Source organism: Bolinopsis microptera, chromosome 13 (genome assembly GCF_026151205.1).
Source record: "Bolinopsis microptera isolate Bmic1 chromosome 13, MBARI_Bmic_1.0, whole genome shotgun sequence".
Lineage (NCBI taxonomy): Eukaryota > Metazoa > Ctenophora > Tentaculata > Lobata > Bolinopsidae > Bolinopsis > Bolinopsis microptera.
In genome coordinates, this window is record NC_087084.1 from 11,937,382 (window position 1) to 11,964,785 (window position 27,404).

General features: G+C 38.2%; 2 protein-coding genes across 5 annotated transcripts in view; one reads left to right on the forward strand and one right to left on the reverse strand.

The window, feature by feature from the left end:
• The first annotated feature begins 3,873 nt into the window (after positions 1-3,873).
• The window catches only part of LOC134824705 (citrate synthase, mitochondrial-like), a 102,943-nt gene continuing 79,412 nt past the window's right edge, over positions 3,874-27,404 (forward strand). The window contains exon 1 of the mRNA XM_063836680.1: positions 3,874-3,877. The gene's annotated coding sequence lies outside the window, so the exon portion shown is untranslated. The remainder of the gene's footprint in view (positions 3,878-27,404) is intronic.
• Positions 7,723-26,704, reverse strand: LOC134825274 (zinc finger protein 77-like). 4 transcript variants are annotated; one of them, XM_063837430.1, is made up of 13 exons: positions 26,581-26,704; positions 15,784-15,975; positions 15,437-15,500; positions 13,054-13,164; positions 12,574-12,709; positions 12,253-12,354; positions 11,823-11,927; positions 10,506-10,616; positions 10,209-10,289; positions 9,778-9,943; positions 9,573-9,656; positions 9,136-9,267; positions 7,723-8,840 (listed from the first exon to the last, which is right to left on the reverse strand). In XM_063837430.1, the coding sequence occupies exons 1-13, from the start codon at positions 26,581-26,583 to the stop codon at positions 8,574-8,576; spliced, it is 1,554 nt and encodes a 517-aa protein (XP_063693500.1). In that variant the 5' UTR covers positions 26,584-26,704; the 3' UTR covers positions 7,723-8,573. The 4 variants fall into 4 exon arrangements, with proteins under 4 accessions (XP_063693500.1, XP_063693503.1, XP_063693499.1 ...); XM_063837433.1 differs by lacking the exon at positions 26,581-26,704 and adding an exon at positions 25,434-25,619; XM_063837429.1 differs by lacking the exon at positions 26,581-26,704 and adding an exon at positions 19,180-19,395.

Below are 27,404 nucleotides of genomic sequence, written 5' to 3' on the forward strand. Positions count from 1 at the left end.
TTTATTTGAACGGATATTAAAATGAACGCTAGGGCCTCCAGCGTCCAATTAATGCCCGTTCAAATAAAGTCCGACAAGGTACATCTTCACTTGAACATCACAGAATATCTAAACCTGCAAAGTGGGGACGTTCCTTTCTACGACGTACAGCTTCAGCTTCAAGCTAAGATTTAATAGAACGTCATTTACCTGGGGATATCAGGCTTCAGTGTTTATGTATTTTATAAACACAATGAAGATAATGTATTGCAGAATGACAGGCTGAGCCTTGCCCAGTAAGAACGTTAAATAGGACCTCGTACGTACGAATAGAATACTATTAGTATATAATGGGCGCAGCTGAAAAACTAAAGATCCCTCCCAACGCCAACCAACTCATCACAGTAACTCATATCAAGAAATGCGTGATGAGGCAACAAGTGTACAAACGGCAAGGGACTTTCAATTTTTATCTGCTGAGAGATCGTCTGAATTCTATAACAGAAAATTAAGTCACAAGTGCTTCATCCAAAAGAGGGTATAATCCTCCAAAAGAGGGTATAATGATGTAAGTGACCAGGTTACCCGTCAACACGTGCTCTGTCTCTTGATTCTAGAAAAATAAAAGTGAGGATAACGATAAAAGAAAAGTGAAGATAACAGTGGTATCATGGTATGAACTTCATTACAGCTGTAGATAATCGACACGTGCTCATGCTCGGTAGAGGAAGGATTTGAAGATTTTTAAGAAATTAAGGGGAAATTCTTCAGTCGGGTTTTATCAAAGAGTCAAATGTGGGATGTAGCCTGTAAAAAAGTAGTAATGATCTCGCAGCTCGCCAACAAAAATTAAATGGACAATCATAAATAGTACTACTAGTACTATTTTCTGACCAATATTATTATGAAATGCGATCGGAATTACCAAACGGCTTCTTCAGGAAATTCTCGCTCGTCAAATTGCTTTTTAATTTTATAAACAATTACGATTACAGACACTGATTGTTGTTTGTTTTTACTGCAACGACTGGACTCAAAGGAAAACAAACTACGCTTCGTCAGAACTTCTGATACTGATAACTGGATAATATCCGGTTGGAAGAGACAAGGGAAAATTAAACAGGAAGTTATAGTACAGTCAAATCCGTCCTAATTTAAGCCTTTGTCGGACAAAATTCGCAACAAAGCGATTTTAACGGGATATGGTCGGGACAGGTCCCAGGAATCATTCCAGAGAGTTCCCAAAATCCTCGACTTCAGGAAAATCCACAATTACCACTTTTTTACCACCTTTTTACCACTTTGGTTTTCCGCAAATAAGTCACGTTCTGAATATCCTAGAAGATTTTAGTTTAAAGCATTGTGTTTAGAAAACAAAGAAGAACAACTTTTTCTTTAACAACTTTTTCAAAAATAAATTATTTAATTAATTAATTAAATAATTAATAAATTTTCAAATATTTCAAAAATACATTTTCATAAAGAATGTTCACAATTACATTCCACGTATATTGAACTAATTTTTATGAAAATTTTGAAAATTTTGGACTTACAATATTTTGGACTTGTAAAATTTTCGAAATTTGTTAAGAAAAACCAATTATTTACCACTTTTTACCACATTGAATCTCCGCTAATAAAACGACTTCTGAATGTCGCAGAAGGTTCTAGATTGAACCAATGTGTTCAAAATATAAAAGATAACAACTTTTTATCTGACAATCTTTGGATTAGATAATTAATTGATTTATTAATTAAATAATAATTAAATTTTTAAAAATTTCAAAATATAATTTTTATCAAAAACATTTGCCGTGACGTAAAACGTAAAATGAATTTACTTAAATAACAGAACATACACCGTCACATAGATAAGATAACAGATTTAAAAAATCCAGATAAATGGAATAAACGGTAAAATATCCAAATTTGTACGATACTATTATAGCTTATAACTATTTACACATCATATCTCTCGACTTAGTGTTGTGCTTAACTGAATTTTTAAACTGGTTTGTTTGCTTCTCTTCCTAAAAAAGTTGAATCTGCTAAAAATCGAGGACTAAAATCACACGAAATAGTTAATATTTTGACAAAAGAAGAACACATCGTGTGCCTGATACTGTACGCGTGCAGATTCTATGTTAGTAGCTGTCAATTAATATACAATAATAGTAATATGTTTTTACCGTTTTACTTTTAAGTTTGATTTCAGCGGAGAGCGCAACTAGAGGCATTTTTAACCAATACAATGTTTTAATTCACCAGGCAAATAAGGAGTTAGTTTCGGTGAATAGCTTTAAGAGGTCCTATTCTTTATCCTGACGCCTCTTATACCTTGTATAAATAAACAAATCAACGCACCACAGGTTGGATCAACAACCCCTGGTCACTGAACGAAATTAAACGGCAGTACAACGGCATGACTGATTCAGCTCAGAGTGACGTCTTGTGTGTATTATTGCAGACAGTGACCATAGACCAGTTCCAAAGATTCATATCTAGCCTAGCGGTTAGAGCATCCGCCTTCTGCGCAGAAGGTTCAGGGTTCGAATCCCAGTGTCACCTAGTCTAGGGAGTAGCTAAGGATCCATTGGATCTATGCGATCTCAACGGTCGACTCAACCGAATGATAGGAAACTTAATTGAGGGTTAAATGAGGAGGGGTACCTGTTAAAAGTTCAAGAAACTTCCTAGGATACCCCTTCAGTGCATACTGTAAACATAGTGCTATTAACTATTATATCGGCCAATGAAGAGGAGTCCGTTGTAAATGAGGCAGGACCATCTTTAGTCCACGAACACAGTTTAAACAAATTTTCATTCTGTAACGTAGAGATCGCACCAAATGATGAATCCTCAAACCGGATTACAGACAGGGTAAGTTGGTATAGTACACATACGTTAGGCTCTTACTAAGTTACTAATTCGCTCGCCCAAAAATGTCACGTGACTTTCTCCGTAGCTTAGTGCACTAGATTCCCACTATCGGAATCGTTCTGAATAGCCGATCCTTACCAACTCCGTGGATCCGACTGGTGGTGTCTGATCCAGTGAAAGCGTGGCACAGAAATCGTGCAGAAAGCCCAATTACGGTATCGTAGCACCCTGTCACTTGATAAGCGATTAGGTAATCATTGATAACCCAATCAATTTCGCTAACGAGATAAACAAATTGCTTGATAACTTCGTCATTTTCAATCCGTTTCGCACATCGTTTTGCAGATGTTTTGATTTGCAGAGAGGCAGTTGAGTGGTCTACAGGTCTAATCAAGTTGATGTTTCTGTAATTGGTGATGATACTGATTTGCTTGTCATTTTACTGCACATGACAAAACACTTTGCATTTGACCACCTACTGTTTCTCACCACCAAGAGATCACTAGATGAAGCTAGACTTTCAGGTCTTGAACAGAAGTCGCAATCTTTAACAGCAGACATCAAGTGCGAACAGCTCCTGCCAACATCTGGGGCAGCTGAACAACATTATTATCGTGTTTACCATCAGCTGCAGGCGTGGGATGAGAATGACCTAGATCCGATAAGCTGGGGATGGAAGATGAACAAATTATTCAGAACAATGGGACACATGTACCAGTGACCACTCTTATGAGTACAGCTCCGAAAAAGCTCATTCAAAAAATCAGTTGCAACTGTTTAAAGTCAGGTTGTGGCAATGCTTGTTCATGCAGAAAAGCAGGAATACATTGTGGATCAACCTTCCTCAAATGTCAGGATCCAATTGCACCAATGTGCCAGCTGAGGACTCATAAGTTAGACTCTTATCTAGTATATATGGTTATATAAAGTACTACTTCGATTTCCCGATTAAATTAATGAAAATTTGTTAATTATTCGTGATATGTAATTTTAAAATATTTTGATCAAAAATAATTTGTATAATTTTTGAATATTTGTTTAATAATCGAATTAACTAATTAATTAATTATCTAATCCAAAGGTTGTCGAATAAAAAGTTGTTCTCTTTTATATTTTTAACACATTGGTTCAATCTAGAACCTTCTACGACATTCAGAAGTCGTTTTATTAGCGGAGATTCGATGTGGTAAAAAGTGGTAAATAGTGGTTTTTATTTACAAATTTCGAAAATTTTACAAGTCCAAAATATTGTAAGTGAAAATTTTCATAAAAATTAGTTCAATATACGTGGAATGTAACTGTGAACATTTTTTATGAAAATTTATTTTTGAAATATTTGAAAATTTATTAATTATTTAATTAATTAATTAAATAATTTATTTTTGAAAAAGTTGTTAAAGAAAAAGTTGTTCTTCTTTGTTTTCTAAACACAATGCTTTAAACTAGAATCTTCTAGGATATTCAGAACGTGACTTATTTGCGGAAAACCAAAGTGGTAAAAAGGTGGTAAAAAAGTGGTAACTGTGGATTTTCCTGAAGTCGAGGATTTTGGGAACTCTCTGGAATGATTCCTGGGACCTGTCCCGACCATATCCCGTTAAAATCGCTTTGTTGCGAATTTTGTCCGACAAAAAGACGGATTTGACTGTACTATTAGGAATGTAGGCAAATTTTCGGCGTCAACGCCATCTTCAGGCTCAAATTATTTGTTTATGTTTTGTTTTGTTTATCAGTTTCAAAAAATTTGAGCCTGAAGATTGAAGATGGCGTTGACGACGAACATTTGCCTACATTCCTAACCTCCTGTTTCATTTGTCTTTGTCTCTTCCAACCGGATATTATCCAACTATCAGTATTTCAATCATGATACTAATAAACAGCGAACTACTCCATCATTTGAGAATTTCTGTTCTTGAATTATAATGTAAAATGTTATTCATAGGGGCTGCAGAAAATTAAACTGGTCTCATTTATTTATAAGAACTAGTTGTCACTTATAGCCACGTTTGTAATTCTATTTGTCAAATATCAAGTGCAAAAACGTATCAGAATTTTTAAGACCAAATATAACGGCACCGCGATCACAAGCAAAACAAAAGTTCAGCCACACGGAATGGATACAACTACAATTCACAGTCACAAGCTGTAACATTTACAGTGTATCATAACCAACCTAAAAACTTATAAAGCTACTATCTAGTGTAACCCGGCCTTCGGCCGGGATTGCACTGCCGCAGTTAAAAAGGGTAGGAGTAATTACCCGCTGATTCAAAACCCGCATACACACACACGGATTTCTTAAGATTATTAAGGTGATAATAATATAACGTGGGAGCGGGGAGGCGGGCGCGCGCTACTGCAAGCGAGAGGGCTCTGGTTAGAGCAATATCATAACCAGTGCTGATATGAGTGCATGCTTTAAAACAGCAGATCACTTCTTAGATCTTTAAATGATCGGCAAGGCGGTACTTATCGGCAAGGATCTGTCAGAAAATGATTCATTTATAAAGATTAAAGTCAGAACAATCTATGAAGTTATGGATCAGCTTACGTCTGATAATTGAATTCGTAAGAAATAAGAACTAATAATATGATGTATATTGACGTATTATGACGTATGTATTATGATGTATTGTGACGTATTGTGACGTATTTGTGACGTATTTGTGACGTATTTTCAAGATTTTTGATCAATTCTTGATTTGGATGATTAATTTTGTTAGTTTTTAAACAACTTGATTAATGACCAATAACATTGGCCTTAGAATCCATGGTAGAAAATCATGGCTATGGAGTATGGCATGGCGCATTGGCAACTGCCAAAATGTCCGGTAAAAGTAAAACTAAAATTACGTCCGATAAGGTAGATGATTGATTTTTGTGCCAGTATATCGTATCGTATCGAGAAAAAAGCAATTTCTAAAAAGCTAAAAGAGTAAATGAAAGTTGATTCACAAAAATATGAACATCTAGCAAGGTCAATGAGCATGGCACAAGACACGATTCAGGTATTCAAAGTTCTATTCCCAAAGAAAGCCTAGATAAACGGAAATTTGACCAATGACCAATCAGTGAGGTCGGTGAGAGTGAAACAAGTCGCCATCAACGTACTGGAAGCAGTATATCCGGAGAAAACTTTGATGCAATGACAATTTTGAATATGTCCTACCGGACATATTCGAATTTTAGCTTTCCGCGACCCAAATTTCCCTGTTAGTGTTATGACTTATGCGTTTTGACTGAATTTTTCTTGAATGACCATCTTACAAGATCACTGAGCGAAAGGGCAGATTGTCGGGTTGTTAAGCGGCTGTATAACTTGGATTAATAATTGTTATTCCCTAATTCATCTGACTCAAGTTTGAAGAACTTTTGATTAAGGCTATATAGTGCTAAGTGCTACTTGTATTTGTATCATTTCTAGCGGTCGGTCATAACTTAACAAATGATAGAATCAGATTGTGAGATTATTGGGCCGGCAGAACGTCCGGTATTGTGTTAAACTGTTAAATAACTATTATAATATTGTAATTATTGACCAAGGGATATTTTAATTATTGACCAAGGGAACTGACCCGGGTTTCAGGAAAGGAGATCTGTTAGGTAGCGTGGTTCCTTGAAATCTGGAGAATGAGTCGTTGAGTCAGCTGCCAGCCTCGATCGAGTTCGTCGTTCGAGTCTAAGTGTCGAAGAGGGACAGGGTCCACCAGAATTTCCAAGTAGAGAGAGAGAGAGAGCGTCCAAGTCACAGGAGGGAGGTAAGCCAAAACCAGAGCGAAAGAGTCCGGGCCTGAAGAATGAGACCAGAGTTTATAGTTATACCCCCAATTATGCCGGTCTTTTATGGGTTTTAATGAAGACGTCGTTATCTCGAATAGTTAATTGACTATAGTTCTGATTGAAAGGACTGTCAGACAGGACCTGCATCAATGTGTGGCGATTTTATTCCAGGCCGCTTATCTTGATTACTTTGTCACACTTTGGCTTTTGCTTTGTGGGGTCTTCATCCGGAATCGGGGAGGTTCAATTAGCGTTAATGGTTACTGTCAATTAAAAGTGACTAGAGTGTGTTATAGTGAGCCACAGTCCTGGAACTTCGACTAAACAGGAGCAAAAACAGGTGGGAGCTAGCTAGGGAGCATGGGTTCTTACACTGAGGATGGCACAAGACACGATTGAGGTATTCAGATCAGTTCTATTCCCAAAGAAAGATTTGATAAACGGAAAATCATCAGAATATTAAAAGAGATTTTGGAACATTTTTGAAAAGAAGATTTTCTGTCGTCCCTTTGACCGAAATTTCGCGGTTTTGACAGAAAGGTGATTGGGTTGTCAATATATCCATGGTTTTTATTATTTCCCTCGCCCAACAGTTTTTTGGGCATTTTTGAAAAGAAGCTTTTCTGCCGTCCCCTTGACCGAAATTTCGCGGTTGAAAGGTGATTTGGTTGTCAATATATCCATGGCTATCCATATATTATTTCGCTCGCCCAACAGTTTTTTGTCTGTAACTCCTCAGGGAAGCACTTTTATCCTACATCATGGGGGTTATTTGGAAACAGCGTCCAAAAATACATCGAAAAAAGACACTTTCATACCTTCAGGGCCTTTTCACATCTTTTTAAATATTTGTGGATCAATTAAATGGGAGCGGGCAACGCATGATATTACCAACTTAAAATAGGTCTTACCTTAATGTAATTTAACCATGAAATCTGTCGAGTTCTCAAATGATTCTCAATTTATAGTACATATGCATTTTACAATTTGAATCTTGTTTTATTATCTAGAATTTGATATTTGACACTTCCGTCCCTATACCAACATATTCAACGTTCGAAGTAAGACTACCTTTTTACAAAATAGAGTATCAGTAATATTGAACTCGTGTCATTTTGATGGCAATACTTAAAATTATCATCAAACCATAAATTACATCTATACTAGTTATGGTGACTCAACAAATGTATTGATAATAATATAATTAATCAACAAACTGTGACCAATAAACAAGCTGATCGGCTATAATGACATTTTAGAGTTAGACCCAAAATATACTACATAAAAAGATAAAATGGTCTCTATCAATATACTAATATAATAGGGGTAATAACAGTTGAGACTATATCAAGAAATGTGCCTTAACTATCATGGTGAACAATATCATTCATCAGACAGACGTTTTGCCTCGAATTTAATGAAATTGGCGTCACATAGAAACCATTTTAGCATTTTACGAAGTCTGTTAAAATTAAAGCTTTAAAGCTAATTATATTTATGGATAACTGAATTCGAGAGCCCTTAACTAAGTTTATTTAATCTTTCTTCTGCATGCAAATATACAAACATAAGACGGTATTAATTAATGAAACATTCCAACTATAAATATAATAATAATAGTTATAATCATTATTATAATAGTTGGAAATATTAGTAACAATAAATTAGCATCATAAAACCACTAAAATCACAGTCCTCAAAGTTCACTACAATTTTCTAACTCTGCTATTATTCGTCAAGTGCACATAATATATAACTGGTAGGCAAACAACTTGTTTCACGTTATATATATAAATAACATCTGACGTCACGTGGTACTTGAAACTGTGACATCACTCATAATCTAACACGTCATTCGTTAGCCATCACTTACTCAATAGGTAACTAATTAATTATCAGATGTTAATTAATTATTTAATTAACAGTTAATGATGTCACGTGAGGGAATGCTCCGGTGACAGAACATGTAAGATATTACTGCTATCAGCAGCAGCAATTGTGGGTCTATTATGGGACAAAGGGTGGGTCTGTTCCGTTTTAGAGTGTGACAAGGGCAATGTTTCCGTTTTAACATGGGAAAGAGGCACTGTTTCGTCAGATTTAGGGTAGGGTTTAGGGTGAGCGAGAGGTTGGAGCGGCTTCGTGCTGTAGCCCTGGAGGGAGCTCGGGTTTTCTGTTTTCACCACTAATTGTCCTTCATCCTGAAACACATAAGTCAGTATATTGTTATGTAGTTATGTGGAACCTACGTGTAATTCAAATTGAAGGTATGTAACGTTTAGCAGTTATGATTATGTCGTGTCTAATCTGGAGTATATGATTTCCAGCAAACCAAGTTTAAAATGAATAACAAATTCGACAGCTTATGGTGCTTGTTATTTTAGTTGAATTATCTATTAATCTAACTACCAATTAGCTGCATGTTAATCATATAAATCAGTCACCCAAATAGCAAACAGCTTTAAACACCAATTAGTAAAGCATTTCTGAAAGTACCTGCATATGAGCTCGCTTCTGAAGACCGTGAGCTCTCATACCGTGCTTCCTCAGTGTACTGAGATGCCCAAAACACGTGCCACAGTGGGAACACTTGAACGGCTTTTCTCCAGTATGTGTCCGGTGGTGACTCTGGTAAAATGGGAGGGATTAGTCACAGTGAAATTAGTTTTTACTAAGGCTGACATATTTAACATATTTTGCATATTTAGCAGATGTATATTTCTAAGGGATAGAATTGTGTAAGAATTAACGGCGGATTCATCCTATTTGGGTGTATAAAACTAGCTTATCCAAGTGATTCCACCCGGTAGACCATTTGCACAAATGTCTGATCATGTTAAAAGATATTTCAGGTTGTTCTATTAAAGATAATAATATGGATCTCATAGGGAGGGAGTTCTAACTAAGCTTGAAAAAAATAACTGTAAAATAACCTTCAATGAGCTGGAGTGACTGAATTCTCTTCCGCAGATATTGCATCGGTACGGTTTCTCTCCAGTGTGTATTCGAATATGTGCCTGAAACAAGCCCATGGTTTAATCTGAGATGTAAACGAAATCATATTTTCATTCAGACAGAAAATTAATCAAATTGAAAGGTTCAATTAATTAATTGACCCTCCCATTCCCAATATCTTACCTTCATGTTGGTGCTATCACTGAATGCTTTCTGACAGTGAGTGCACTTAAACGGTTTGCCCTCCACATGGGTGCGCTCGTGTCTACGGCAACTTGTGCTGTACGCGAAAGATTTACCACAGTAATCGCAGGTGTATGGTTTTATACCACTGTGGACTCGAGTGTGCCTGAGGGTGGGAGTGGGTGAGATAACGGTTCAAAGTTATGATAACAGGAAATTGATATGTGATGATGGTCAGTCGTTGTGACGATGGTCAGTTATTGTGGTAACAGATTGTTGTTATGGAAACGAGTCTTTTATTTGGTCGTTTCAACTGTCAGCAATTCAAATAAATCTACAACTGAATGTAAAAGTTTTGAAATCATTTATATAGATATGTTTCGGGCAATGGAGAATGAAAATAATGAATGATAAGCACACGAAGATATTACCTTTCGAGTTTGGCGTTGCAGGAAAACGCTTTGTCACACTTGTTACACTTAAATATTTTGTCATTAACCAGCATCGTAGTGCTGAAAAGTACGAGTTGATAAAATTTAATATTCGATGAGAGTGTTTCAGTGCGGACATTTCAAAGGTTACCCGATCCTTCGCATGATCCTTGTGTTGCCTTTTCCATAAATGATTAAGCTACAGCTTTAAGATTTAAATATTTAAAGGCTTAAAGGACAATATGAGAAACAAGAAAAATAAATCACAGGGAAATATTTTCAGTTAAAATATAATACCTGTGAGCGGGAAGGGTTGCTATTCCGTTAGTACTGGAAATAGTGGGAGAGAGTAAAGGCGGTACTCCCGCCTTGTATTCATTGTTGTACCATGATTCTGTGTTCTGGTACCTGAAATATTACATTTGATGACGTCATGTTATTTTATGACGTCATGTTATATTTTTTTTGTGATGACGTCATGTTATGTTTGTTGGTAGTATTATGATATATTTGATGACTAGACGTGATATTTGAGATTTCCCTGGATGATCCCAAATACGGATTGGATACCCATTCAAATTGGGAGACTATAAAGGGTAAAGGGGCTTAAAAAGTTAAAAGGAGATTTTAAAATAACATTGAATGTGCGTGAAAAAAAAAATTTTGTTCGAAATTTTGATCCAAAACCAAAAGCTTTTATTGTGGGTATTTTGTATAGAACAGTCAGACTCCACCTCACATCGCCTCCTCCCCCCTCTCTCATATCGTGTGGCTTTCATACCAATTTCCTGCTTCCCTCTGTCTGACTTCACCATGATTTCTAGACATATTCATGCCAATAAAAAGGTTCACTGACTAGTGAAAACAGGTGTTACAGGCCATTCTAACCCTTAGCTTCTACGCCCGATCGGCTCTTGATTAATCACATTTAACACCTCACTTGTTTAAAAAGAAACAATACTCCACGTGAGAAAGGTGCGATTGATTGTTACTGTGTTCTAATTGGCCGGGATATGTCACGTGGTGTGAATACTGGCTTCTGATTGGTTTGTTTGGGCGGGTGCTAAAACAGATTGGTTATATGACGGATCTAACGTGTTTTAACGCTGTGTTGGCCCGTTTGAAAAACTTCGTCTGGTTGGAGGTCTGCAGAGGGAGGTGGCACGTGGTTAAGGATTTGATTGATTGGTTTGGTTTAAAATCGGGCAATATGAATAATGGGTGTGGGTTAATCTTATTAGTAAACAGTTTACATGGTTCAAATAAAAATTTGACAGGGCAATTTTGAACTAATTTACCTACTTCCCTTGATATAAGTATTTACAAATATGTACTCTTTATTTATGCAACCGTGCCGCAAAAAGGCTCGCAATTCAATTTATCAATTTACTGATATTTTGAATGGTCTAAAACTTTTGTTGGATAAAGTTAAAACATTTAAAGTTATCTATTTCATTTGACAATTTCATTTGACAACGCTGTACGGCATTTAATATATAAAAATCCACTGAGACTAAAATGAGGGCTCACCATAACCACAACTAAAATGTTTGTTACAATTTATATTTATTAATTAATACTTATAAAAATAATACTCCTGAGAAAAAAACTCACCAGTGGATCTGATTGTGAAGAGCCAAAGCAGTTGACTGAGCAAACGTTGAGGGACACGTTCCACAAGGAAACGGTCGGTCATGTGAGTGCGTCCTCACGTGCGATCTGAAACACAAGGAAATATTATGTAAGTGTTTCCTCACGGGTAATCATAAACACAAGGAAATATGTCCAATCATAACTTCGTCTTCCTAACACACAAGAATGTCTTAACACTCCTACACAAGTTTTAAGTTTGGCAATTAAATTAACATATCAACTTTTAAAAACCCAAGCTCAAACATTTTTCAAAAATCTTTGAATTTGATCTCCCAAACAAAGCACTCTTAGACGTCACACAACTTAATTACATCATGGCAATCACGTGATTACCACGTGATTACCACGTGATTACCACGTGGTATGTAATGAGATAACACTAGAAACTAACCTTAGAGTAGCCGGGAGAGCAAACACCATACCGCAGTGGTCACACCACAGAACTTCAGAACCAGAATGAGAACATGCTCTCGTGGCGATGTGCATCATAAAACTGGAATAAAATGCAGCTTAGTAAAATAGGTAAATGCTGGCGAAATGAAGTGTAAAACTTAAAGGAAGGAGCTAAAATATGTGAGTTACGGATTTTTTAACACCGACCTCAACAGTGATTTGGAAATACATAGAAATATCTAGAAGGAGGCCTCGGATGGTTTTAAAGGTTATTAACACGCCCGGGGGCGAATGAAATTAGAACACTTATTCTACAAACCTGTAAGGGTAGCAGAAAGTCCTCTGACAGATCTGACAAGAGTAGCAGCCGTCGGAGTCAGGTCGGAGTTGTTCCAGTCTGTAGAGTCCGAGGAGGTCTCCATAGCTGGACTCGTACCACAGCAGTAGTTCCTGACCTTCAAGGGGGAAATTTCGGTCACTAAAACACAAGGAAATGTTCTGTAACGAATAAACTAGGGTCGTCAGCTGAACTTCAACATCGTAATCAATAGAATCCAGTATTCAGTATTGGGAATATCATAAGAATCATGTGACACACGTGATGGTGCATTGGTTTAAACTCGCCTACATGACATGATGGTGCAGTGGTTTAAACTGGCTTTTTTATGGTTGAGAGAGTGAGTTTGAGGCTGACTGCAGTCAGCCTCTAACATCATGTGTAGGCGAGTTTAAACCACTACAACATCACGTGTGTCACATGATGATCACGTGTGTCACATGATGATAACGTGTAACTAACCAGGGAGGATGTCCCGGATAACTTCAAAGTAAATATCGTGCTGTATCTGGAATGCGACGATGTTCTGTTCTTGTTCATGTCGGGCCGTGTTCACGTACCTCATCCAGCTTCCTGAGGTTGGTTAATTGGTTAATTGATTAATTAATTAATGGGTTAATTGATTAATAATTGATGTGAATTAATTATTTAATGTTAGTTTATTGCTTTTAGTTAATATCCTGATCCTATTATCACAATTCTGCCATTTTGAATATATGCGACACACTGTGAAATGTGAATGTAAGACGAATGATTATCTTAAAATATTTGTTATTCTGACAAATATTTTTAAGACAATGAAGAAGTCTATTTGATGTAATTCATCATCAGAAATGAAATAAGGTGACTTGTAAAACTATTGCGACGATCAAATTTGTTCACTTTTAGACAGCCAGACGGGTGACACGATTTCAAGTAAACATTTCCCTTGATTTAATTTGTCACCAATTAACCGTTACAGTCATGTACTAAAATACGACTAGAAAACACCCAGAAATCAGATCATTACCGAACGAGAGAAGATGTTTGTTCCTATCCTCCGCCAGAATTTCAGCTGTCAGCATATAATCCAGAGCAAACCACCCAAGTACATCCCAAATATCAAGCAGTTTTATCCCATCCATCTGAAGTTCTTTAGGGCTGAGTTCACCGCTTGAGAGATCTAGAACCTTCGCGGAGGTAGCAAAGGGTAAAACGTTGTAGGTAAGATCTGATATAGGGGTGGTGTGATCTTGATAGGAAGCCAGGTCGAAGGGCAATGATTTGTCCCCACATAACATTCTCATATCAGATATAGGTTTAATGTCTCCCTTGGAAGGAGAAGAAGGAGCGAGTGGTAACACAGTGTCGCTCAGCGGAGAGGGGGGAGGCGACAGTTTAGTAGTCTCCACAGATCTGTCCAGTCCGAAACACTGTCCTTTGTTGGAGAACCACAAATGGTTGATTGGGTGATCACGCAGTTCGCTTTTAGGAAGCAGTACACTAAAGTCAAACTTACTGTCCTTGGTCTCCACAGGGGGGCTACTAACCTGTTTTATAGGTTTCATGGGAGCTGCGCAACTGCTCGCTATACTGTTTATGTACTTCATCACAAATTCATCGTCCAAAGCTGCGTTGTCACCCTTCAAATCAGGAACTTGTTTTCTAGATATAAGGTCCAAGAGTTGATGTAGCGGAGAATGAATGCTTTGAAGCGGGTCGAATAACGACGGGGCGGCTAGTTGGAATGAAGCTGGTGGTACAATCTGTGAAGCTGACAACAGGAGAGAGGACCTCTGATCCGCGTCACTCATACTACAGTGGGGTATCTACACAACAAGTTCCTATTACACGCTCAGCAGCTATAAACAAGTCGACAAGTAACAATACCAGGAGGATCGAAACGTAAACTATAAAGCAAAGCACACGTCTAGTTCCCACCGAGCCCTAAACACAAATCCCCGCAGACAAATTTAAAATAAAATCTATCAAAACAAATGAGGGAGCTCGGAGAGAGGGGAGGAGGAGCGTTATTATGTTGTTTACACAGGCACCCAGTTCATGAGCCTTCGTATTACTCAAGTTTAGTGTTTGTCTATTCCCCTAACTCCATTACCGGGCATATTACGAGCCTTAAAATCCGTTAAGGGTGCCCTCGAGCGAGTTTAAAGGCGCCGAAATGGAAATACCAGGCATGTTGTTAACCGGTTAGGTCCTTAAAACGAGGCTTGCTAAATCACTGGGAGTTGGGTTCCGGAAGTAGGGGTTCAGTTTAGCGGGTGTTTGGTTTTGTGTTTTGACGTAGATTCGTGTAAAGTAAGTAAGTAGTTAGTTGGTAGGGGTCAGCGGAATGTTATGTATGTGGTAGTCAGACTCGTTAGCAGAGGTGATCTGATTATGGTGCCAACAATTTGGTGACCGGTGAAAATTCCGGGGCTATCAAAGTGGGTATAATTTCATTGTTCTAGATTTGGGTCTCGAATTTGTGCTTGTTGGGGGCGGCCTGCCGGCGGTTTAAGTTACAGTTAATTTTAATAGATTGTTTGTCTGGAGCGTTCAGCTTTGGTATTTGGTTTTTTGGTATTTAGTTGTTGGTAGTTTGTCGTAGGTCATTTGGTAGGTCATGGTTGTTTTTAAAAAGACATTCTTGTTACGTCTGATCGGTTTTTTGTTTATTTAGCTAACGTTTTCTATGTTCAAATCCGCTGGAGTAAGCTAATTGATGCCCGACAGAGGCGAAGTATGATTGCGTATCATGAGCTGTAGGATGTAGGATGATGTTGAAATAGTAGGATGTAGGATAATAACGATATATTTGCTAGTGATCAGTGTTATTAATCAGTACTCTTGTTGTTGTTGTTGTTACCTGAAGGTTCGTCGGACTCCGGTGCTAGTAAATAGTGCACTACACTCCCCTTGTTCTCAAATATCTGAAATGAAAACCATTCAGTTGTTCATCTTGTTTCTCAACAATAAATTCTTTGTGTTTGTAGTCAGTGGAAATAAAGGATCTGAACTTACTAATTACTTAATTACTTTTTCCTTACTCGCCAACAAAAGAAATTGGGAATGTGTCTTGCAACTGATGGTCATTCTTCCAATAATTGGAAAACATGATCTGCCTTGACTCCCGGAGTCTCGATGTACTACATGCTCAATGATCTCAAAACAAACTATCAAGAAAAAGAAAACCCTGAAAGAACCCGTACTGACCGGCCAGCAAGCTGAAGGATGGGAAGCAGCAGTGGGACGGGAGGTAGGTGAGATGATCCCAGTAAAGGGACCAAACCTAGTGCGTCTCTGGATGGGGAGGAGGGCCCACACCCCCATACCAGCTCCGGGAACATGGGACCCTTTTAGTGTGATATCCCGGGGGAGGAGGGTTGTTGGATCTATCGTACTCGCCTGAAATTAGTTTTACTTTTAGTTGGTGGTCATGTTGAAAATAGGAAAGTTTTTCTTGGTGGTCGTATTGAAAAACATTATTTTGTTCTGTTCGTTTTTCAGTTTGTACCAGCTTGAAATTTGTGCTGAATAAAACACACAGCGTCATCCCTAAATTTTTGCGGGAGAGAATATTTGGTTACTGTAGTATTGGAAGTCAGGAAAAAGTTGTTCTCCCATTCAGTCTTCTCTATTACTATAAAGTTAGACTCACCATGAAAAACTTTATATCGCTCTAAAAATTATAAACAGGGATCGAAGATAAAACCAACGCAGTTGCAAAACTATGATTCATAAAAAAACGAATAATTAAAATTCAACCCTCAGTATTTACTCTTGTTCTTAAGTGCCCTATAGACCATGTGACCGTATGTAATCTACAGGTCACGTTACCACAATCAACATAATAACACGGTCTGCACTGGGCTGGATCAGCTTTTAGGAGCGCTAATTGATTCAACTAAATGGATCGTGCTTATCTATGTCACGATTTCTTTGAAATACTTTATTTCAATTTCATTGTTGTTCGCAGGTATAAGAACGTGTCTAAATTAGATGGTTCTAATTTCTTAAAGGTTGCGACAGAAACGTTTTAATATCCACTATCAATAAATGTGGGTATAATACATATGTAAATATTTGTATATTTTTTGTTAGGTGGTTTGGTTTCGTGGATATGTAGTTATTGCAAGACAAAAATAAATATGCTTAACCATGAAAATGCTAATCAAAATCTGGCTGTTGCGAGTAGCACTAATCAAGAGACGATGTTGGTTCCCAAACTTGTAACCTTGTAAACCTTGTAAACCTTGTTCCCCCTGTTCCCCCTACACCACCATCTAGTGACCTGCTCTGATGACCCAATAATTTTATCAATTAGGTAGATTGGGTACGGACTGACATGACACTATTCAAACACAATGATACATCTTATAACGCAGTTAAAGGAGCTACAGTAGACACTGACGTTATTTAAATGATAAAACTCTCGGCTGATAACGCGGAGTCGTGACTAAGATAACTAAACCAAATAAAGAATACATTGCAAGTATTAAATGGCTTGTAAATGTAAATGGAACGTGCTCGAATGCTATTGTAGCTCAATTATGGACACCTATTTACTAATTTGATCGATTCAACAAGCCTGATCGTGGACGCGATGTCAAGCTAATGTGAATTCTTTCACTAACCTCCCGCTAGCAATAGGATTTAAAGTTTGGGCTTCAATCCAAGATTCAATTAAATTAATAAATCACTCACCATTTAAGTGTTTAAATGGGCTGCAACGAGAACAATAGTATAAATTGACAGCTACAACAAAACACCAAGCACCCCATTCAATTGTGAAAATAAAATCAAACTCTCTCAGGATCAGAAACCAGCCAACCAAAACCGCACCACATCACGTGCAACCAACTGTCCAACTGATGACCACAGTCCAGCACGAGCCGCGCATCAGCCAATCACACGCCAGAATAGCTGTCACGTGACAGTAATAGACCAATGAGAGAAGGGTCATTGCGAAGTGTTGTGCGAGCAAGGACCTTGACAAGCAGTTTGTCTAAACTGGTGCTAGCTCCGCCAGGTTGCACTCAAATGGATTTCACCGCACAAATTTACTTTAATTGTTGTTTTTCATGCAGTGATTCGCCATCATTGTTTACAAATTGAAGTGCAGTGTTTTAAGAAGGCAGCGTGCAGCTATCCCTCTCTTATCCAACCCGGACCAATCTCCGGTGTGTCTCTGACCGAGCCGAGTAAAGATAGCCGTGTTTAAACTCAAATCTCGTGCTGGCGATCGACTGCAGCTGGCTTTGTGACCGGGCAAATGCAAAACATTGAGCTTCTCACAACCGTCTATAGTGATGGTTACTCAAGCTCACAGCGCACACGTGCTAACGGTCTTTTTTAAACATAACACGTGTTTTAAACAAACCGGCACGTGCTTCCCCCTCGGTTGATAGATCGTGTGATTGTGATAGTTGTAATACAGAATGAGAGGAGAAAAAGCTCACGGAGAGGAGACTTCAGAGATAAGTTATGCTGAGGTGAAATACAGGTGAAGTGTCGCGCAACACCAGCAGTCACATAAGTATTTGCACAAGCATAATGTAAGTAATCCGGTGTAGCCACTAATAGTGATATTGTTAGTAACGTTATCCAGTATGTAACTGAAACGTGGAGAGGTTCCTGTGATCAGAATTCAATAGGAAATTATTATAGCTACTTAGGTAAATTATAGAGCTACTTGAATTGAGATCTGCAATTATACGTGTTAGAGATTAAATTTAAAGGAAACGTGAACAATTTGAACAACAATGAAATTGTGACTGTGTTGATACATTAATCAAGTTAGTTTTAATCTTAGCTATGACAGATGACTAGATCATTAACACTTACGTCTATCTTGTGTTTTTAACGATTATATGCTTTTTGATCGGATTATAGTTAACAAAATCTGGAGTTGCTCCGGAAATATTAACAACTTTACAACGCAAGGATCAATCATGTTAACTCATGTAGAACAGCACACTGGCAACGACTTTTAAGTTGAGAAGCATTATAATGAAAGTTAAACATTGAGCCTCTTTCTTTAGAATAGCTTAACTTCAAAGTTCAAACACTATCATATAAACGGAACAAACGTCAGACACAAAGGATCTTTAAAAAACAAGTTTAACCGCATTTATGGTTTATTATTCGAATATTGTTCCTGAACGTATTTAACAGTACGGTTTATATCAGAGGTACGTTGTATTTCCTATAATCGCAGCAGCTGGTTCTCAAAAAAACACATTTTTCCAATGGTAATATTTTGTGTATTTAAGTGCCTTCTTAAATGATTCTGCCACACGACAATCCACAGAAGATATCTCATATCGAATTGTATTCAGTTACCAGTTTAAGTCGCGGCGTCTCGTATTTATAAATGGAATTTACAGTCGTACGACACAAGATAGACGCCTCACATATTGTGGCATCGGTCCCAAAATCTACTTTTGGCTGTATCCGATGTTACATTCATTAGACATCGGAACTTTTTACTGCTACCAAAATTTTATTTTCCTGTTTTTAACGTGTATTAAAAAAATAGCATCAAGTCAAGCAACTCTGTTATCTTAGACGAAATAACAGCGTCATTTAAAAACCATCCTACTGCTGTACCTCATACGGACTCGTAGGTGACAGTGGAAAAACATCCGTGGAACACACTGGAGATTTATCTTGATATCTGGTCAGCAAGTCCATCTTGTTGTCTTGGTACCGTGTCAAGGACTCCAACTTGTTGTCGTGGCAACGGGTCATAAAAGATTCCATCTTAGGATCTTGGTTACGAAAACCCTCGTAGGATCCGTCAAGCCTCATTATACAACTAAACTAACAATAATCAGATTAATAAAGCAGTGTGTGATTGATGAACTATTTGAATCATGATTTAAAGATCGCCATGATTTAATCAAAATGTCTCCTAATGTATGAAAGAACTGCGAACTTAATGATGTTTAAATGTTTAAAATGGAGCAAAACTATTACAGTATTACTGAAAGAATATCGGAAGAAAATTGACTTACGTTATTAAATCTTTAAATGGTTCCATGACGGAATCGCAACATATGAAGATATGAGTAACTTAAAGTTAAATAGGCGATGTGCATTGTGCAATATGCATGTGCCATTTAAATTATGGAGGACAAAGCTCGGTCCTTAAATGGATGCCCAATTACCCGTGATATGCAGTAACCTATTTTAATATCTGTCATTGTGTAATTTAAACTTTTAAATTATTCAATGATTGAATCTAATGGTGTAATCTCAAAAAGCACTATTGAGCTCTCGATAAAAATCACTTGTCTTAAGTCACTTGTCTTAAATCATTTTTGCCACAAGTTTTTATTTCAGGTGTGAATGATTAATAAAACTGTCGATCAGCAACGTCGATAATTTAACAGATCTTTCTTTTTGAAATACAAAAACTATAAGCACGGCTAATTTTACTTGATCAATAAAAATTCAAAAATTTCAACCAGCATGACCTGAATTCCCTAACATCGAGGTCCATAATTATAAATGGTTGGCAAGACATGGCAGTATTTGAATATTGGTAGACCTATATAGTGTATAACCGCTCCAATCTGTGCTAAGTACAATATGCCATGAGGCATGCATTTCTGAGAAATGAGATAAAGAGCATTGCAGAAAAATGTGCTTGAGTATTCAAATTAAAAAGCGACAAACTGGAAGAAAAAACAGATCCAGCTGAGCTTACAGTAATTAGTAATGGCAAGTCAATGGTAAACAGCAAGCTACAAACTGAGGAGTTAAAAACTAGGCCGGAGTGAGAGGTTACGAACCACGGAACAATGCCTCTTCAGCACCCCCGCTTGCATGCTGTAAAGCGCGCCACTCTACCCCACGTGTCACCATAGCAACGCCACGTGACTACCCACGTGTAACCGAGGTGACGAAACCGCTCAACCAATCAAATCAATTCCGAGCGGTCACCTGACGTGCTGGTTGATTAACCTTGTCAAAGGAGTGAGTACTTGTCAAAGAGAGCTGCGAATTTTCCCCTGAACCGTAAACAAAAGAGCAGGGGTGTGACCACGAAAAGGAGCAAGAAAAACAAAGTGAGAAAATGAGATATCCCCACTCTTTCCTCTGCTTACAAACTACTTCCCTAATTAAACATGATTACGTACCTGAACTGAGCTGCCGAGTTTTAGCCAATCACTGATCTGGATATCAGTCAAGCAGAGTTTAATTGACCAATCAGATTACCTTACAAATCAAGTGTGACGAGAAGGTAATTGTTTATTGTTTAATCGGTTTTCATGTTGACCTTGTAAAAACAAACCTAATCGTATCGGAAAGGTGGGGCAGGGTGATTTACGTGCAGGCTTTTAGTTGCAGTATCATATCAGCAAGTAACCTTGACCCAGTATCCAATCAGTGGCCGCGAAGAACAACAACAAACTACCCTGCCAACTTCACACATGTGTATCAGACACTGTATCATGATATCTTCTTAGAGGCTTAGAAAGTTAGAAGCTTAGAGATTGAGGTTACCTGGCCTTGTAGAATTTGTAGACGGAGATGTAATCTTGAAATGTTACAAGTTAATAATTTTAATGAGCAACAAAATTAGTGCTGTGGTTTGTTGAAAAATAAACGACAATTTTAAATATGGGTACATGAAGCTTACCCCAAAATAACAGGAGCTACCCAAACGCATTATTTTCTTGATTTATCAGTGGTCTATCACGGCTCTTGACCAATGATCACTGTGTGGATGATGTGGATCCCAATACTGCCGTTTTCTCATAAAAGTAAGTCCAATTTTTCGAAATATGGCAATATTGGTATCAAAATTGTTAGTAGAAAATTCTCTACAACATGAGCTACATATTAATGTATGGAAACGTTGTTGCATGCAATTCCTAAGAGAGTAAGTATAAACCAGTTTAGAAACATTATGTTCGGACTTACTTCCTTTTCTGAGAAAATCTTGAAAATCTTCTGAGATAAGGAAGTAAGTCCGTGGACTTACTTCCTTATCTGAGATAAATGATCTGTGATAGGAAGAAGTAACTGGACTTACTTCCTATCAAAACATATGCTAAAACGGAATTTTAGAAAGCGATTTCCTCAAAAAGAACATTACGTAACTGCCGATCGATATTTTCGCATGAAATTTTCAGGATCGATGTATAATTACATTTCAAGCTTACGTCAGTAGAAGAATCTTGATAAAGGCCTCAAAAAAATTTGGTGGTCGATTTCTAAAAAACGCCGGATGTATTTTAGTCACAAAACATAAACATATAAGCAGTTATTGAGCTGGTAAATCTTTCAAAATTGATGGGTTTGCCTACATATGGGCATACTATTATTCAAAAACATTTATTATATATAATATAGTTATATGATATGGAGCAATTTAGATTCGTAATATCCCGAAATGAAGACGATGTAAATTACGTCCTTTTCTGAGAAAACGTACAGTTTATTATAAACTGTACGTGCATGGTGTCCACCACAACTCTTCTCAGGGTACCACTACTACTGGTTGGTTTGGTTGACGAGCAAAGTTGCTGCGGATCAAACGGTCGTCTGACGTGGGAACAACTCGGCTACCACCCTTCTACCTGACTCTCTGTAAAGTCATGCTACTGCATTGCTAGTGGTGTATATTACCTGCTGTACTCAGCAATCTTTTATCAAAACACCTTATCGGATGTTATTTAACCGGACATTGCGTGAACGGACATACTTTTGAACGGACATTTAAATGAATGCTTGAACTTGAAGGCATTCATTTAATGTATTTAATTCTTTAATTTAACTACCTTGCCCAACTTTATTTGCACGGACATTAAACTTGACACTTATAGATGTGGATACTGGCGGGGAGGTGAAACACATTTGTTTACAATTATAATCTCCGTTCGAATAAATTCCGATAAGGTATGCGAATTCTTTACACAGAATTTTCATGGTCCAACCTATCAACCACCGTACGCCCCTATTATTACATAAGTATATAATATGGAGTTACCATGGTGCCCCCCCCCCCTCTAGTATCTAGTATCTACACGGAGTTACCATGGTGCCCCCTCTAGTATCTACACGGAGTTGGTGTTATGGTGGTTGGTGCCCCCTCCCCTCTAATCTCTACACAGAGATGATGTTATGGTGCCCCCCTCTAATCTCTACACAGAGTTGGTGTTATGGTGCCCCCCCCCCTCTATATCTACACGGAGTTGGTGTTATGGTGCCCCCCCCCTCTAATCTCTACACAGAGTTGATGTTATGGTGCCCCCCTCTAATCTCTACACAGAGTTGGTGTTATGGTGCCCCCCCCCTCTATATCTACACGGAGTTGGTGTTATGGTGGTTGGTGCACCCCCCCCCCTCTATATCTACACGGAGTTGGTGTTATGGTGGTTGGTGCACCCCCCTCTAATCTCTACACAGAGTTGGTGTTATGGTGCCCCCCCTCTAATCTCTACACAGAGTTGGTGTTATGGTGCCCCCCCCCCCTCTAATCTCTACACAGAGTTGGTGTTATGGTGCCCCCCCCCCCCCCTCTAATCTCTACACAGAGTTGGTGTTATGGTGCCCACCCCCCTTAATCTCTACACAGAGTTGGTGTTATGGTGGTTGGTGCACCCCCCTCTAATCTCTACACGGAGTTGGTGTTATGGTGCCCCCCCCCCTCTAATCTCTACACAGAGTTGGTGTTATGGTGCCCCCCCCCCCCCCTCTAATCTCTACACAGAGTTGGTGTTATGGTGGTTACACTCGGCTGGGTCTGCCCGGGGAGCAGAGCTTGACATTCCCTGACCTGACCTCCTGCTTGTTAGTTAAAATATCGCACTTCTCACCTGACTCCGACCCAGCTGCCCCATTGGTTCAAATCCGGTCACGCTGTGGGGCTGCTGGAATCCTACTGGTCGGTTTCTCACGGCAAGCCACTGGTTGGGATTTGGACGGAAGAGGAGCAGAGAAAATGCCGTCCTGTTTGAATATTCATGTCGAGCCCACGCTAGAGTATGAACTACAGCTGTGAAGTGTAATTTAAAGTTCAACCTCCAAAAGTGAATAGAGTTTGTTGCTTGATGATTCGGTCACTGGCCCTGATGGCGTTGGAGTTCATCTCCTGGTGGTTTGAGGGAACAAGTCTAGGGCTAGACTCGTTGCTATGGTCATTGCTCTCATTTCCTGGTTACTGAGGGGGTCGACTGTCGCTATAGGATAATGAAATCTGGTATAAATTAGACACTCCCTCAAAAAAACCACAGGTGATTTAAACTCTAGTAACCCACACGCGCTGTTTCCTATTTCATGTATCATCACCCGTATTACCTGTGCTCAGAAATTTTATTATTTTCATGTCTCTACATCCAGAGTGGTGAAGAATCGGCTAGACAGACTTGCACTTTGCAGGATAGTAAAAACCACTGACGGTGGTTTCATTGTAGCACGTATCGGAGGGTCAGGATTTGTGATGTACGTGACTAGAAATTACGGGACTTTCCATTTAACAATCCATAGCTTGTTACCTTATTGGATATGATTTTTGTAGGTTTTCAAAAAAAGCGTCTACAATTTTAACCGGCATAACTTATGATTCACATGAATCGATTTAGAAAAATAAATTTAAGTTTGACGACAGTTCGATAAAATGTAAGTGACGAGAGTTATAAGTTATAACTTATGACTGATGAGAAAATACTCTAATGAAATTGAAAATGATGATGATGATGAGTAACCGTTGTATCAATACGTAAGGAAGTAAGTATAGCTTATAGTGATATAATACACGCGGAATTGAAAGATGAAATTAAGTATTAACCATCAACATTTTGCTGTCAAAGAGAAATTAGTCCCAAATGTATTAATAGTTAATATCAAGCAAGGTTTCAATTGTCCTATATCAAGACGCAATGAAACTACCGGACCTGCACGATGTATGGGGACTTGCAACCCCATGGAAACATTAAAATATATCGACTCTGTTACATCGTTTCCTGTTAATATAAAACTCCGTTACAAATTGAACTGGCAATACTATATCATATATATCCCATTCATCCACCACAAAGCTTAATTTTACCACAAAGCTGATAATATTTGATATCATGACTTAATAATTAACACGACTCTTTTGAAACCGAGATGCTTGACCCATAATAACCATTTCAAAACAGCACCCGACACAAGCAACACCTCGGCAACAAAGGGGTCAAAGAATAAACCGAGCAGCTCATTCACGTGTGGCTTCAACACGTTTTGGTTGAAATTTGATCGTGAAATATCTTTTATATAGCTGAAGATTGAGAGAGTGAGAGAATCAAGCAGCAATTAACTTGCAATTGCTGTAATATAATAACGCACGTTGGGATAACATAGCTTGGTTGTAAAACTTGAAGACGATCAACAGATCCAGTTTTAAGTTTTTACGAAAGTTTGTTTACCTGAGATCGCCTTCAATAGGTATATCAACGATCACGAGAAAATTGGTAGGATAAATATATTTTCGATCGCTGACTGGAATAAAACTGACGAGAAACCGGATCCTTGCCTAGCACATATATTATGCCTATGGCTGTCAACTTATATGGTGTTCACAAGATTTACACGATTCGAATCAAATGTGAACTTATTTTTTAGATTTATTCGGATATACTTGAATTTGTTTTGCCCATTGAAACGGTGTTGTCATCCACTCTTGCTTGTTGTAAAATTATGAAACACTATATTAAACTAATTAAACAATTTTAATCGGATGGAAAGGTTTTTTTTTGTGTTATCCATATTCCGCTATATTGTAGTGACTTAATGTTGAACTAGATAGTCGGTATATTGTAGTGACTTTGAGTTAGTGTTGAACTAGATATTCGGTATTGAATTCTCACCTGCTGAAGAAACCCTCTGCTGATCCATCACTTGAAGCTGGTCAACAAAACCCACCGCACTAGCATCATAAACCACATCGGAAAAGGAAAAGTAATCCAACATATCCCAACAGTTCAGTCCACGAGAAACATGGTTACTTGGCGACGGAAGCAACATCCATAACGCTGCTTTATCAATACCATAACAACGCTATAGCAAAACTATAGTAACAATAGTCAATATAGCAACACCATAGCGATACTATAGCAAAACCATTGCAAACTGTAGGTAGCTACTCAAAACCCATCAAAAAACAAAGCATAAACCCAAAAATGAAAAATCCCATTATTACAGAGTGTGACCCACGAGAAATTTTCTATCTTTCTATCAATTTCTAACTCCGTATCACATACATCAACACTTTGTGATAATATAGCAAAACTAAAGCAAAAATTAACCAGCGAAAGTGGTCCAACAAAGCCCAACAGCAATCCAAGAAAAATGACCGCCTGAGCAAGAAGCATACCGGACAAATAATAACTCCTTAAGTTGAAGCACAACTTCTAAAGCTTCGTACTGATCATGATGACCATTGTAATGGTATACAAAGCTGTGAACATGACCATTCACTATGATAAGAATCCCAAGGGTGGCCTCTGATTCCACCATGAAAGCAAAGAGTGGCCTCTAATTCCACCAGGAAAGCAAAGAGTGGCCTCTAATTCCGCCACCAAAACAAAGAGTGGCCTCGAATTCCACTGCTAAGAAAACCACCTCAACTGCATCTGATATCACTCATTCCACTGCACTATGTAACCAACATTAACAACAAGGATGTGACAGTCAACATTAACACTCATACTGGAGGAACAAGGAGCAATACAAAGCTTTATAAAGGAGCATTATACAAGATTGAAACTTTAGTAGGAGCAATATAAAACGTTGGTAGGATTATTTAAGTTGAGTTGAACTACTAAAGCTCTTATATTGGAGACTCAGACTCTCCGGACGGCGGACCTAACGGCTAACTACTGTAACATGGCCACTCCGGCCCGATATATATATACTTTATAAAGGAGCAATATATATATATATATATATGTTACTTACTCACTGCTTTAAACTCATATAGATCACATAATGTTATCGTTGTATCATATCACTTACCATTAAAGAAGCGGAGAGCTGTGTTGGCCGGAGATGTAGTTGTTGGATGAAGTCTCACCAGTTTCAGACACGAAACAATAGAAAAGATGTTGATCCGAGGAGCCGAGATTAAACAAACTCAGAGTCAAAGGTCTGAGCTTGTTCTTTCGTATCTTGATCAGCGCGCTCAGCCGCTAACCCGCCACCTCTCCCATTGGCCGGTGCTACAGTCACGTGACTACACGACGCTTTCTCGTTGGATAACTACAGCGAGCAGGGCTCTGATTGGCTGTTGTCGCCGTCACGTGATGTTCATGACGTTGTGCTTGTTTTCGGGAGAGTCACGTGATGAATTCTGATGGGAAAATCGCTTTAACTCTCGTTTTTCTCACAGATAAATGGAGCTGACACTTGCGTGACATGTATTGAGCACGTTTTTCAGCCTGTTTGACAGCAGGCAATACAGGACCATTCCGGGGAAGTTCCACCCTGCGGAGTGTAGCTGTGCAAACTCACTCAACTGAGTCAGAGCGCAAAAACTCTGAGATCAGAAGTATAAAGCTCGAAATCAGCATATGTACGTATTTGGCCTATATACGTAATACGTATCCAGGAAAAGTACGTTTGAGACGTGTTTCTCAACTTGGGTACCAGACTCTTTTTCGTTCCCGACTGATTCTTAGGGCATACAAATTGGGCCAAATTTGTATATTAAAATGGTGAAATAAGAGTACGTCAGTCCGTGACACAGTGTAAGCGATTATTATTGTTATGTTTTATCAAACCTACAGTTGTAGGAGTGTGTAAGTTAGTACTGATATCTTGATATTACCCTTAACTGATAA

Bases quoted from the DNA above. Each gene is read 5' to 3' on its own strand.
- LOC134825274 (XM_063837429.1), bottom strand. From the start codon at position 19,380: ATGAGGCTTGACGGATCCTACGAGGGTTTTCGTAACCAAGATCCTAAG. The intron at 13,165-15,436 runs GTAACAACAACA...AACCAACCTCAG, and splicing joins GGAGTCCGACGAACCTTCAG to GAAGCTGGATGAGGTACGTG. The intron at 12,710-13,053 runs GTTAGTTACACG...TCCCCCTTGAAG, and splicing joins TATCCGGGACATCCTCCCTG to GTCAGGAACTACTGCTGTGG.